The following is a 14,252-nucleotide window of genomic DNA, read 5'->3' on the forward strand; positions in this document are numbered from 1 at the left end:
GGATGGCTCTGTGTGGCAAGGCACTTCTGATGAAGTAGCTATGAAGTAATATAAAAGCTCTAAAGAAAAATGAAAACAGTGCCAATGTGCAGTTTTAATAAAGAAGAACCATCTTTAGAGTTGAGCTGTGTGTCATCTGATTGAAGGATAGCCCAGGAGACATCCGCCATAAAGGATTTGAGCTTTCTTCATACAACAGGGGTTTTGGCTTTCTTTTGCCCTACTGTTTACATTTAATAAGATTCAGTGAGCTTGATTGCCTTATCATTAAACATGCAGGAGCTGGGGAAGAGACAGATTAGTCACCAGATGACAAGCATGTGCTGTTTAGAAGCCAGGGTAAGCCGTGGAGACACAAGAGTTTCAGGCTTGATCACCATGAAAGTGTCAATATTAGAACACAATGTCATCTCCCTGACTTACCTGACAGGTCACAGCCAGTAGGCAATGCTTTTTCCCTCCATTTCATCAGTGACGTCTCTGCAGTTCTCAGAGAATTGGGAGAAACCCGAGTTGTCAAACTCCAACCTAGTAAGATGTGAGATAACTGGAGATCCGTACTCCATTAACCTGGAATATTTTAAATGCCTGCTGCTTCTGTAAGCAGTACATGTGCTTTTTGTCCAGCAGCATCACTAGTGAAAGTAACCTTTCGTTTTTAGTTTGTTTCTTGTTTTTGTTTTGAGATAGGTTCTTCCTATGCTGCTCATGATGACCTTGAACTCATTATAGCCCAGGCTAGCCTGCAATTCCCCATCCTTCTGCCTCAGCCTCCTGAGTGCTGGAACTGAGCAGCCAACACCAAAGGTGGTGTTTACCACAGTGCAGTTTTAAGAGCACAGAAAACTGAATAGCTAATGGAATTGATTTGAAGTTCTCATGCGGGGTGCAGTGCTTGACGTGCGGTCCTCACCGTAGGGAACATCGAGGAGAGCAGGTGCTACCTGATCGTGGTCACGCCTGTGTACCCCGCCGGGCCCGGGCACCCTCAGTCCGTGAAGGCGTACCTCAAGCAAGCCGGTAAGCCCGCCCCCGTCCCCCAGTGCCGCCTTCTTTCCTTCTTTCTTGGTTTTGTTTTGCTTTTTCAAGGTAGGTTCTCACTATAGCCCAGGCTGACCTGCAGTTCACCATGTAGTCCCAGGCTGGCCTTAAGCTCACGGCCATCCTCTGCTGAGATTAAAGCTGTACGCCACTATGCCAGTGCCCATACTCACTTTCTTTGAACATGCTCAGTGTAATATTAACAAAAATATCTTAGGGCTGGGGAAATGCCTTAGCAGTTAAGGCACTTGAACCTGCAAAGCCTAAGAACCCAGGTTTGACCCCCCCCCCCCCCAGGACTCACATAAACCAGATGCACAAGGTGACGCATGCACCTGGAGTTTGTTTGAAGTGGCTGGAGGCCCTGGTGCCTCCATTTTCTCTCTATGTGCCTCTTTGTCTCTCCCAAATAATAATAAAAAAATACCTCTCTTAAATAAGGATCCTTCTCATTATGTTTAAGTAATTTTATTGTAAATAAGTTTGCTAAGTTCTAGTTAGTTTCTAAATTCTGATGCTTTTCAATCTGTTTACTGTTACAGCCCCTTCCAAAGGACCTACTGTGCGGACAAAGAAAGTGGGGAAAACTGAAGCAGTCTTAGAGTGGGATCAACTTCCTGTTGATGTGCAGAATGGATTTATTAGAAATTATTCTATATTTTACAAAACCATCGTTGGAAATGAAACTGGTAATAAAATTGTATCAGTTACTAAAAGTGAAGTTTTTTCTTAACCTTTCACATACTAATTTCTCACTTGTTAAGTAGTATGTAGTATCCAGGAGACATCTATAAATAAACCATATGCTTTTATGTTCATTACCTCATTTTTAAAACACATTGATTTGTGCTAGCAGAATTATGTCAGTTATAAATGTTATTTTGTAGGGAAAATATTTTTATTCCTTTGCAGTACTTTCATAATGCCAAATACACACAGTTGAAGCAAAAACATGGGATATTTAAATGAAACCCTGTTTCCCTTCCTCCAGTGGTGAATGTGGACTCTTCGCACACGGAGTACACGCTGTCCTCGCTGACCAGTGATACTCTGTACATGGTGCGCATGGCGGCATACACAGATGAAGGCGGGAAGGATGGGCCAGAATTCACGTTCACGACACCAAAGTTTGGTAAGGAAGGATGAACATTGATCTGTGTTGATTCAAGAGAGAAGCAGGCAGAGAGAGTGAGTATGGGCACTCCAGGGCCTCCTGTCACGGTGAAGGAACTCCAGGTGTGTGCACTGCTTTGTGCATCTGGCTTTATGTGGGAACTGGGGAAGTGAACCCAGGCCATCAGGTTTGGCAAGCACCTTTCACTGCTGAGCCATATAGAGACTAGACTATAGACTAGAAATTACTTTGCTAAAATTTTGTTCAAAGGTGTACCATAGAGGGCTAAAGGTTTAGCTCAGTGGAGAGTGCTTGTCCAGCATGTCCAAGATCCTAAGTTTCAGGAAGGGAGGGAAGACGAAAAGGAGAGGAAAGAGATGAGAGGGGAAGGGAACGGAGAAGTACACCTTTGGATTGAGAGATGAAATGTATAGATTGGCATGTTTGTACTATTTATCTAGTTCAGGCTATTTCTTTATACTATAGAAAATGTGATTTCTCACCTGTTTGGTGCTTTCTTAGCTATATCTGGCTGAATCCACATATATTTTAAATCTCAAAAAAGGTGTTATGTGTCTTTTCTAAGCAGATTCATTCTTTGTGCACGGTTGGTTGTAACAGCTTGAAAAATGGGTCCACTTTAGAACATCCTCCCTGTACCTCCAGCTCATGCTGTAAACTACTGAAACTGCTCCTCGGGTGCCCTTACTGACGAGCTTAGTCACGTCTGGTGTGTGCGTCTTGTCTTGACGAGTTTTCTGCTTTGCATCGTAGGCTCTTTCAGCCTCTCCATCCTTGACACTGCCTCCTGCCTGGTTCTTCGAGCTGGGCTTTTGTCTTCCCAGCAGTACGCTCATGGCCCTCCTGGCTCTCTCGTCCGCTTCCGCTCTTTTAGGTGGTCTGTATTCTGCAGACCTGTCATCGGCCCAGTTTCCCTAGCTGCTATTCAGACTGTCAGACCCATGACTTCCGCTAGCCTCTTTGCCTTCCCTGACGCCTTTCTCTGCCTTTGTTCCATGCCACAGACCAGAAACTTAGGTATAATCACAATACATTTCTTCCTGTTTTTCCCTCACGTTAAGTCAGCCGTCATAAATCATGCTGACTGAACCTTGCTTCTGCTTGCACCTTCCCTTCCATGTCCAGCTCATTCTCGGGCCCCTTGTGGTTCTCCACCATTTCCAGTCTTCCCCAGTGCTGCCCCCGTCTAGCTCCTCTCCTCCTTCTCTTACCTGAGTAGTTGTGTGCCCTCCCTACAAAACACTCACAGTGCGGTTTCTTTTTCCAGTACGTTTTGAATCATTGTAGAATTTCTCTTACTTTATTGAAACTGTATTTGTTAATTGTCACCCCCAAATGCCAGCAAGGGGAATGGTACAGAGTAATACCCATGTTTAAATGTGAGCTTTTCTGTAAGGGCCAGTGGTGACTGTCATTCTGGGATGAGGTCTCATGCTAACAGAAGCATAATACTTGAAATAAAACATTGAAAAAAATAGTAAAAAGTAATGCATACTGTAGGAAATGTATACAATAAAATGCGAAGGGAGGTAAATTAGTCCTAACTCCACTCTCAATAATCTAACCCTAACCCTCTTCTGTGTGTACAATTTTAAACCCTTTTTTGATAGTCTTCATACATGTATTTCATCATCATCCCCTCCCCATGGCCTTCTTTTGCCCCTGTCCCCCACCCCCTTTTCATGAACCCCATCTTCTTTTCAAATAGTCCCACATGTTCTTGGATTCTTTGTCTTTTTTTCTTCCTCCCCCATCCATGGTGCAGTGTTGGTGGGACCGTGTTGTGCGTGGTGTGTGTGGCAGTCGCGTGGGCTTTAGTGGAGCAGCCATGTTCCGCCTAGAAGGCGGTACCCCGTGGCGCTGCTCCCCAGCTCCGGCTCGTACACAGCTTTATGCCCCTCTTCTGCAACGTACAGGCCTCTCTCTCTCTTCCAAAAATGGATCATGTTGGTAAAGTGCTTACCTTGCAAGCCTGAAGATTTGAGTTCAGTCCCCGCACCTACATAGAAATGCCAGGCTTGGTGGTGTGCACCAGTGATCCCAGTGCTAGGGAGGTAGAGCTAGGAACCCTGGGGGAACTTACTGGTCAGCCTCATTGATGAGCTCCAGACCAGTAGACAGCAAAGGAAGTGGACATCATTCCTGAGGAGGACACCTGAGGTGGTCCTTTATGCTCATGGACACACATGTACCTGCACACACATGCATACGCATGGGTTACATTAGTATTACTTTATAATTGTGTTTCAAGTATCTGTGGCTTCTTCACGTGGTAAGGGTCTGGCCCCAAAGGACCTCATGGCTTAGTTAAAGAAATGTGGCAAAAGTAAATTAAAGCTGGGTGTGGTGGCGCACACCTTTAATCCCAGCACTCGAGAGGCAGAGGTATGGGAATCTCTGTGAGTTTAGGCCAGCCTGGGGTTACACAGTGAGTTCCATGTCAGCCTTAACTAAACAGAGAGCCAGCCAGGGCATGTAGATAGTAAACCAAGTAGAAACATAAAGCGTTGGTCGAGCAGTGTTTCACCTTTAAAGACGGTTTCCCAATGCTGGGAAGATGTTTAGCAGGTAGGAGTGAGCAAGCACAGGGACCTGAGTTTGATCCCCAGAACCCCTTAAGAAGCGAGGCCTGCCCGTGCATGCCTGTAGCCCCAGCCTTGATGTGCGGCAGAGACCGGGGATGGCTGAGGCTCACTGCTGAGCCAGTCTGTACAGAAATGGCAGCTCCAAGTTCAGTGAGGTTCGCTTTCTCAAAGAAATGTAGTAGAAGAGAGACACTGGCCATTCTCTGGTCCCTTCACGCATACACACGGGCGCATGTCTGCACCGTGCACACACTATCCGCGCATCTCACACACAAACCAAAACTTAATGAAATTTTAAAAAGAGAAGCTTCGTGGAGGAGAAAACGCTGGAGTTGGGATACGGAACGTAGGAGAAAGAAACCCCACAGGGACTGACATGAGCGCGGGCCCAAGACCAAAAGCGGGTGAGCCTAAGGTGCTGCTTGGCGAGGCTGCGTGTCCGGGGCCAGGTGTGCGCGGGGTGCAGCCCTCAGCAGGAAGAGGCTGACTGCAGAGCCAGCCTGGGCTACATCACGAGTCCCCGGCAATCACTGGCGTATGCCCGAGCTTTGCTCTGGTTTGTGATGGCTCCTCGGCTTCAAGGCACGTAAAATGACTTACAGAGAAAAGACGTGTGCGGGAAAGCTAAAGTTAGGTAACTACTGCATGACTGCAGCATTAGTCCCATGAAAAGTATCGTGGGAGTACAAGCTGAGCGTAGGCCAGACTCCGTCCTCGGTACCAGAACAGACTAGAACAGCTAAGCAGAGATAGCCAGAAAGGAGTGGTTAAAACCTCACTGTATTAACCGTCCTCTCTTAAGTGTAGGTAAGAAGTGGGGCTGTATGTAGGACTCTCCAATGTAGTTGCATTAAACACACTTTTAAAGTTTACTTTTGAGGCAGTGTCCAGCCATGTCGCCTAGGTTCCATGCTGGCTCCAAACTCCAAAAGCTGTGTAGTCGCGGCCTGTGCACACACGTGGTACCACGCACCACCACGCCTGGCTTGGCTTCTGTGTGGATGAATTATTTCCACCGTGCCTCCTGTTTAGTGAGCATCTTTCCTAGAAGTTTTAGCCCCAAACCAGATGTGTCATCTTTTTGAAAATGATAACTGATGCACCCAGTACACTGAACTCATCTTTTTATCCCCATAGCCAGTGCATATGTTATGCTTACTAAATGGCCAGGTTGCTGTGTATGGACAAATGGCCAGGATGTGATTAACCAAGGATGGAGAAGGGAAGAAAAGCCACCTTAAAATATGAGAAGACAAGTTAGGGAACAGGAAGGGATACTTTGTATCCCAGCAGTTACCCCTGAGCCCAGCCAGCACTTGGGAGATTGAGACAGGGCATGGCTATCATCTCGAGGCTAACGTGGGCCACAGTGTAAGACAGCGACCCGATGGAGCGTGGTAACGCTGTTTCCATGTCTTTCAGCTCAAGGGGAAGTGGAAGCCATCGTTGTGCCTGTGTGCCTAGCGTTCCTGCTGACCACCCTCCTGGGAGTCTTGTTCTGCTTCAACAAGCGACACCTGTAAGCCCGCACTCCTCACAGCGCTTGCTGAGCAAGCGTCCGCAGCCGGGCGCCCGGTGTCCACCGCAGCCGCGTGCATGTGTTGTGTGACCCCGGGCAGCCGGGCACTAGTCCCCTCCCACTAGTTTTCCCTTACCTAGAACTTCATATACGTGGACTCAAGTAACGTATATGACGTATATGTTAAACGTCTTGCATTAACACATTTTTTTAGATTCATTAATGTTGCAGTACCTTAATATTTTTCGCCATTATGTTCCTGAATCATCTTGTTTGGTATGAACATGTTAAAAGAATTTCCATTTTTCTAAGTTCTTGGCTGTTATACACAATGTTGCTATGAATATTCACATGCCAAACTTGGTGTGCGCATATATATCCATTTATCATGACTAAGCAAGTGCATAACTTCTAAGAAGCACTGAGACGAGAATGTAGCTCAGGCGAGAGCCTCGGCCTGGTATACACAAGGCTCTACTGTCTGTCCACAGCACTGCAGAAAATAAGAACATCAGACAAGTTGCTGGACGTGTTTGGCAGCAGCACCGTCTTGCATTCCCATAAGTAGCGTCCATAGCATCCACGCTGTCACCACACCTGACCCTGTGGAGGGGGTGATCTCAGCAGTCTTGCACGTGTGCGTACTGCTCTCACAGTTTCAATTCCCATTTCCCTGGTGACTGCTGGTGGAGCTTTTCATGTCTCAGGAGACTGTTTTTGGTCTATCCTTTGAGAGCTTACCACCAGTTTCAAATTGGGTTGTTTTATTAATATTGAACTGTTAAAATTTACAAAATTCTAATGCAATACATGTTTTTGTAACTTGTCCCAGCTTACACACTGCCATTTTTGTTTTCTGAAAACTGTGACTTCAGAGAAGCAGTTTCAAATGCAGTGATACGTTTTAACAGATTTTCCCACAGTTCATGCATTTTTTGATTTATTTTTTATCTATTAATTTATAAGAGAGAGAAAATGGGCACACCAGGTCCTCCTGCCACTGCAGACAAACTCCAGACGCATCCACCACCACTTATGTGGGTCCTGGAGAATCAAACCTGGGTCCTTATGCTTCACAGGCAAGCGCCTTAACTGCGAAGCCATCTCTCTAGAGCCCAGTTCATGCGTTTTGTAGCCTGTTTAAGAAATCTCTTCCTGCCGGGCGTGGTGGCGCACGCCTTTAATCCCAGCACTTGGGAGGCAGAGGTAGGAGGATCACCATGAGTTTGAGGCCACCCTGAGAGTACATAGTGAATTCCAGGTCAGCCTGAGCCAGTGAGACCCTACCACAAAAAATAATAAATCAATAAATAAGAAATCTCTTCCTCACCTAATAGCAAAATATTTTCTCCTATGCTCTTTGGTTGGTTTTTGTTTTGTTAGACAAGGTTTCAGGGAGCTCAAGCTGGACTTGAACTTCTGATCCTCCCACCTCTGCCTCCTGAGTGCTGGGTGACAGGAGTGCCCCACAGCCCCTGGCTGCTACATCTATTTACCAGTACCCTCTTTGTGAAAAAGAATCAAATTTTACCCCGTATGAGTATTGCATTTTTACTTAATTTGCTGCCTAGATAGTTTGAAATGAAAGCCAGACATCCTTGCATTTGGGGGGGGGGGGGGCTGGAGGGTCTTAGCCTGTTAGGACCTAAAGTCAGAGTTGGTTTTATAGCAGGATTGGGTATCAGAGGCATCACTAGTGAACACCGATGATCAGCTTTAGTTAGCCTCTAAACATTTTTCACTATGAAAACATTAAAATTATTGTTCTTTTTTGTTTGTTTCAAGGTAGGGTCTCATTGTAGCCCAGGCTGACCTGGAATTCACTCTGTAGTCTCAGGGTGGCCTTGAACTCATGACAGTCCTCCCACCTCTGCCTCCCGAGTGGCTGGGATTAAGGGCGTGCGCCTCTGTGCCTGCCTGTTCATTTTTAGCAGTGCATTAGTGGTCACAGGAGCAGTGCTTTGGCTGTGGGGTTGAACAAGTACTGCTGTTGGCTTGGGCTTCACATTTGCAGGTGATGCAGAACAGGGCTCGTTGCTGCGAGTGGCTCTGATGCATGTCCTGCTTCTTTTCTTTTCTCTTCAGCATTAAAAAGCACATCTGGCCTAATGTTCCAGACCCTTCAAAAAGTCATATCGCCCAGTGGTCACCTCACACACCACCAAGGGTAAGAATCAATCCTTCCCAGCTGTTTATAATATACAGGGTTTGACCAAGAGATACTCAGGCTGAATCAAACAGTAAATGAAAGTAAAATAGTTCATAAATGACAGTTTTAGTTAAACTTTTTAAAAATGCCTGTATATTCTAGATTCATATCCTTATCATAGCATATTGTGCTAATAGTCCAAATTCTTTCCAGTAAACATTACAAATATTTGAACATCAAAAACCTGTTACTCAAGCATTTTGCATTAGATAGTAAAACAATGATGAAATGATTTCTGGAAACTGGGACTAAACTCTTCAAACTTAAAATATTCCCAGTGGGGAAATCATTTGTGTCTGTTGTCCTCTAATTTTTCTTGAACTTAATTTTAACAAGCTAAAGATGTAAGTTTATATATTCTACAAAACCTCAGTCATTCAAGTTTGAGTTTTTAGTTTTTATACCCTGTTATACCTAGTTTGAGCATGAACTATGCTGTCTGTAGCCTGTTTGAACCTAAGGCGAGCAGTCTGATGAAGACACTCATAGTTTATTTTAATTATCTGCATGTCTGCTCATTGCCACTGACATAGCACCCTTGATTGTCTCCACACAACCCCCGAGGAAGTTTCACATGTGTTAGCTCCTTGAGGTTCTAAAGATTTATGTCTCTCTCCTTCTAGCACAACTTCAATGCTAAAGACCAAATGTATTCAGATGGCAATTTCACTGACGTAAGTGTTGTGGAGATAGAAGCAAATGACAAAAAGCCTTTTCCAGATGATCTGAAATCACTGGATCTGTTCAAGAAGGATAAGGTCAGCGCCGAAGGACACAGCAGCGGCATCGGGGGCTCGTCGTGCATGTCGTCCTCCAGGCCCAGCATCTCCAGTGGGGACGAGAACACCGCGAGCACCGTCCAGTACTCCACGGTGGTGCACAGCGGCTACCGGCACCAGGCCCCCTCGGTGCAGGTCTTCTCGAGGTCAGAGTCCACCCAGCCCCTGCTGGACTCCGAGGAGCGGCCGGAGGACGCGCAGCTCGTGGCCGAGAGTGGAGACCGCGGCGACAGCATCCCGCCCCGGCAGCAGTATTTCAAACAGAGCTGTGGCCAGCCTGACACCAGTCCAGATACCTGCCATTTTGAAAGGTCAGACCAGCTCTCGTGTGGCAGTGAGGAAGACTTGGTTAGACTGAAACAGCAGCCGGGTCTGGGTCACACCTCACAGCCCTGCGGATCGGAGCAGGTGAAAGCGCTTCAGGAAGGCTCTGCAGCAGACACGTTTGGCCCAAGGGCAGAGGGACACACAGAGAAGCTGGAAACAGTTGGAGTGGAGGCTGCCCTTGACGAAGGCATTCCTAAAAGTTACTTACCACAGACTGTAAGACAAGGCGGCTACGTGCCTCAGTGAGAGGAGCTGCTGCTCCAGCCTGAGCGGCGCCCGCGACGTGAAGCTGAGTGCTCGTGCACCCACATGGACGCGACCTTCACTCACTGCAGATAATCATGTGTCCGTGAGGACAAGATCCCATCTGGGCCACCTCCATTCCAGAAAGTCTGGGATTCTACTTCAAGCACTACATAAACTGACTTTGTCCTCTGAATAGCTGAGTGACTATGCTGTTTTGGGATGTTTGCACTGAAGAAAAACGAAGCTTGTCTGAAATGTATAAAGCCGAACTTGGTTTTGCTATGTGGAAAACAAAGGGTATTCACCCTGACATACTGAGTACGGTGGTACTGATTTTGATGAGAACAGTCGTCCCAGAGTGGCTTAGGGGGTCCCAGGGAAGCTAGGAGACCCCCCCCCCCCCCCGCTTGTGCTTCAGTTAAAAGGAGCTCATAGAGTGTAATCATCCAAGGTTTGAGGTCTCACAGAAGAAGCAATGAAGGCAGATTCATTTATAGTTGTACTAGTAGAGAGAATATTGGCTATTTACCTTCTATTGGTATTTATCCTGCCAAGAAAGAAAAGAAGTGAGCTATCACTTGGCAGAGTACAAATACTCATTTTCTTAATATTATGTGATCAGAAAGCTCACTAAGATTTCAAAAGTTTGCTTTTTAATATTGGCAGCCTCTTGAAAGTCCATTCTTGAAACTCAACAGAGGGCCCTGACAGGAGCTAGCAGTGAACATCATGAACTATCTCAAACATTTTAAAAACTGCCATTTTTAGAGGCTGAAAGTGTTGACATATATATACCCACCCATCCATCCATCACGGGCCATTATTAAGATTTCAGAGAATGTGAGAAAGCACTTTACACAGTGCGTCGTCAGCTTAAAGTGTATTTTAATTGTTTTTTACTCTTAAAAATGCCAGATTTCAATGTTCCACCTCCTAGTAGTGCTGGGAACAGACTGTAGAGGGCAGTACTCACCACACAAAAGCAAAATACCAGAAAACACGCACACTAATGCAGCCCATGCCGCGGTTGCAATTACCCTCATTGCAGAGAATCCCAGCAAAGACATAAGGGCTAGCTGTTGTTTGTTTGGAGCATGGAGGTTCGAACCCAGGGCCTTGCATGTACTAGGCAAGTGCTCTGCCACTGAGCTTACAGCCTTAGCTCTGATTTTTTTTTTTTTTTCCCAGACACGTTTTCACTACATTGCCCAGGCTGATTCCAGTACAGGCTCAAGTGATCCTCTTGCCCCGGCCTCCAGAGTAGCTGGGACTGTAGATGTGTGCTACCACACCCAGGAAGAGGTAGTATTTTTAATATCTGAGGAAGAATGAAACTTAACCCTACATTGTGATTTAGGAATCTTTAAACCAGTGATCTAGGCCTCCAGGACTCAGTGCTGAAGCTGTCAGTGCATGGTGTCACACAACACCCGGATGTGACATGGAGGCAGTGCAGCTACGAAGGCCTGAGGAAATGAGACGTGGTCACGCTCTGCCAGTGGTTGGCTGCTACCGGGTGCATTCAGAGGAGACAGGATCCTTTTCATTGAACATTGAGGTTTCAGAGCATGGCCACACTTAGAATAGAAGAAGTTAATAATACAAGGCTAAGAGCAGTTGGTGTACATACATTGATAACTGAAATATGCTTCTAGTTTTTCCTCAGCATACTGTTCATGTTAGATCATTTGATTTCTTGCAATTATGTAATTCCTTCCTAAGTTCTTTCACACGCATGAAACCGGAGATGCTTTGTTCTCGTATGTCGTTTGCCCATCCTAGGCAAAGCCAACATGAGAGATGTAAAGTGACAGAATTGGAAGCAGATGGAAAAAATCAGGGACAGGAGACCCAGACTCCCAGTACAAGATCATCACCACCATTTGATTGGGACATCAAAGTCTGGTCCAGGTCAGCACTAAGCTTGGCCTGCTGTGGATGAATCTGTCAGGCAGGAAGCTTACATCTAGCTTTCGTTTCCTCAGAACAGTCATGTTTCTGTAAACATGTTAGCTGCACTCTTCTTCAGAACAGGCAGCAGTGTCATGAGGAGCACTGTGCTTTGCACAGGGGGAGGGAGGGCAAGATGTGCGCTCACATTTCAAGAGCATGAGAATGAAGGGCCTCGGGGAAGCAGATCTGTGAGTCAAAACCCACGGAGCATGTGGTGCAGCAGTGAGCGCCTCTCCCTAGCACTTTAGATATTAGATGGTTATGTGGTTACTGTGCAAAAATACACCCTAGAAATAGGTATTGGAGCACTAATCATGTAATATGCATCTCTGCCCTGAAAGAAAAATGATGTAAAACTTGTCTTAAATCCAAACTTTTCCTAGAGCATGTTTTAGGGTCATCTGTTTGGATGCATGTACCTTGATTGTATTTTAGGTAAGCAGAGAAACAAAACTGATTTATTTATCTAAAAACTAGACAAATAAAAGTAGTAGATTTATTACTCTACATCTTCAGCGTGTAAAACGTGGTTTAAAGTAGTGCCCATCAGAAAGCACCTCTTTGTAAATAAAGCAGCTTCAGTGCCTCTTATGTAGCTGCCCTGTTAGGGTTGGGGAGGGGCCAACATGTGCTGCCTGTGTTGCTGTTATACTTGGGCTATCAGTTACTGGTATCTGAGATCCCACCCTCCTCTCATACATGTTTATAATGCTGATTAGCTATTAGAAAACTATTAAAAACCGAACTTTTACCCATGAGCCATGAATCACTCAGTACATGAATCAGTACTCAGGAACAGGCCTAACATTCGAGTAGAAGCAGAGAGGAAAGTGTGAGCGTCATCTGTGACCGCGTCTGCTTGCTACCGAGGCTAGTACATTTCAGCTTGATGCCTCAGCAAGAGGTTTTACCAGAGTCGGCACCGGCTCTTGTTCTGACATCAGAGGTTAATGAAGTTGAGGTGCACTTACAGGACATTTTATTTAAGCTCATATTTAAGGACTATCTAATGTACTTCTAGAAGTAGAAATCAGATACAATTTTAAATGTCTTTATTCTAACCACATAACTAGTTAGAACCATGACATAAATGTAGAGGTAGAATAATCATATGATTTGCCCAAATATTTGATATGCATTAATGTATTAAGCCAGAGAGATTTTACCGCATTCTATTCTCCCTCTGATTTGGCCCATTCTATTTTAAGAGCAGATTTCTAAAACATATACTTCTGTTTGACTAAAATTTCAGAGAAATGAGTAAAATCAAAATAACAAGCCACATAATATCTACAGCCGGACATGGTGCCACCCACCTTTAATGCCAGCACCTGGGGAGGCAGAGGTAAGGAAGATGGTTGTGAGTTCAAAGCCAGCCTGAGACTACATGGTGAATTACAGGTCAGCCTTCAGTAGAGTGAGATCCTACCTTGACAAAAACACCTAAAGGTAGATTGCTCAAAAAATGCTCTGGGCCTAGCTTTCTGTGGTGGGCACTTCTGCTAGATCTTACTGCCCAGGTAAGATTGGTTTTTTAAAAAAAAAAAAACAGTACCTTCCTGTAAATTAGAAAGCATACAGCCATGAAATAACAAGTTACTAAGGGCTACATACACTTGGTCACTGTAGACTCCAGCCAAGACTGTCAAGTCCAAGCCTGCCCCTACTTCCTGTGGGCCTCAACAGCTCTTCCCTTTCAGAGCGTGTTCGTAAACAGTTCGAACATTAGTACAGACAACGCTTTTCCAAAGCCAAGTATGTCTTCTGAATGTATTGCCCCCGTCGAGTAGGCTCTAGCACATGCAACCACGCCACGCCTCGGAAGACAGGGCGGCAGCCGGGTGAGCCTCTCTGCCATCTTGTGTTCCTTTGCTTTTCAGGACATATCGCGGTCAGTAACCCCACACACTGCTTAGTTTCATTCATACCCGCACGCTGTTAGTGGATGGGTCATGATGAAAGCACACTGAAGGCTGGTAGGGATGGACAGCTAGATGTTCCGGTCTCTTCTCCCTTATCTGGCAATGACAGGTCGCAAATGCTGTTACGTGAACACCGGAACATGAGGTTTTTAGACGAGGGATGTTATAAAGGTAAGTATCTGGAAACGTTTTAGCCTTTATGTTTGTGTATCATATACTCTAAAATTTGCTAGTGGCTTGCTAGCATGATACAGTGATAAGCATTATCTGTGTCTCCCTTTTATGTGAGCCATGCCTCCTGTTCTCATATGTGAAATGCTTTCAAGTTTGCTTGCTGTTGTACCCCACCTTATCCAACTTCATTTGGAAGGCTGGAAATGTGTGTTTTTTTTTTTACTTTTGAAGTGAGTTGCATGTGCTAATCATATAATCACAGCTGTCATTTTTACATTGACATACCTGTTTTATCCTGAATGTTTTACTATATATCAGCTCTAATCCTTTAAGTAAATTTAAGAAATAAATTCTCGGTTTTT

The 14,252-nt window shown here is 45.3% G+C and overlaps 1 protein-coding gene across 2 annotated transcripts in view; it reads left to right on the top strand.

Annotated features, from left to right (window-relative positions):
- Il6st (interleukin 6 cytokine family signal transducer) overlaps nucleotides 1-13,363 on the top strand; it is a 51,979-nt gene extending 38,616 nt beyond the window's left edge. For both annotated transcript variants that reach the window (XM_004664929.2, XM_045138910.1), the window contains exons 12-17: nucleotides 919-1,020; nucleotides 1,584-1,730; nucleotides 2,033-2,173; nucleotides 6,184-6,280; nucleotides 8,366-8,447; nucleotides 9,113-13,363. In XM_004664929.2, coding sequence (XP_004664986.2) covers nucleotides 919-1,020; nucleotides 1,584-1,730; nucleotides 2,033-2,173; nucleotides 6,184-6,280; nucleotides 8,366-8,447; nucleotides 9,113-9,841 — 1,298 coding nt within the window. In that variant the 3' untranslated portion in view covers nucleotides 9,842-13,363. The remainder of the gene's footprint in view (nucleotides 1-918; nucleotides 1,021-1,583; nucleotides 1,731-2,032; nucleotides 2,174-6,183; nucleotides 6,281-8,365; nucleotides 8,448-9,112) is intronic.
- The last annotated feature ends 889 nt before the right edge of the window (nucleotides 13,364-14,252 follow it).

The sequence above is a fragment of the Jaculus jaculus genome, chromosome 20, assembly GCF_020740685.1.
Source record: "Jaculus jaculus isolate mJacJac1 chromosome 20, mJacJac1.mat.Y.cur, whole genome shotgun sequence".
Lineage (NCBI taxonomy): Eukaryota > Metazoa > Chordata > Mammalia > Rodentia > Dipodidae > Jaculus > Jaculus jaculus.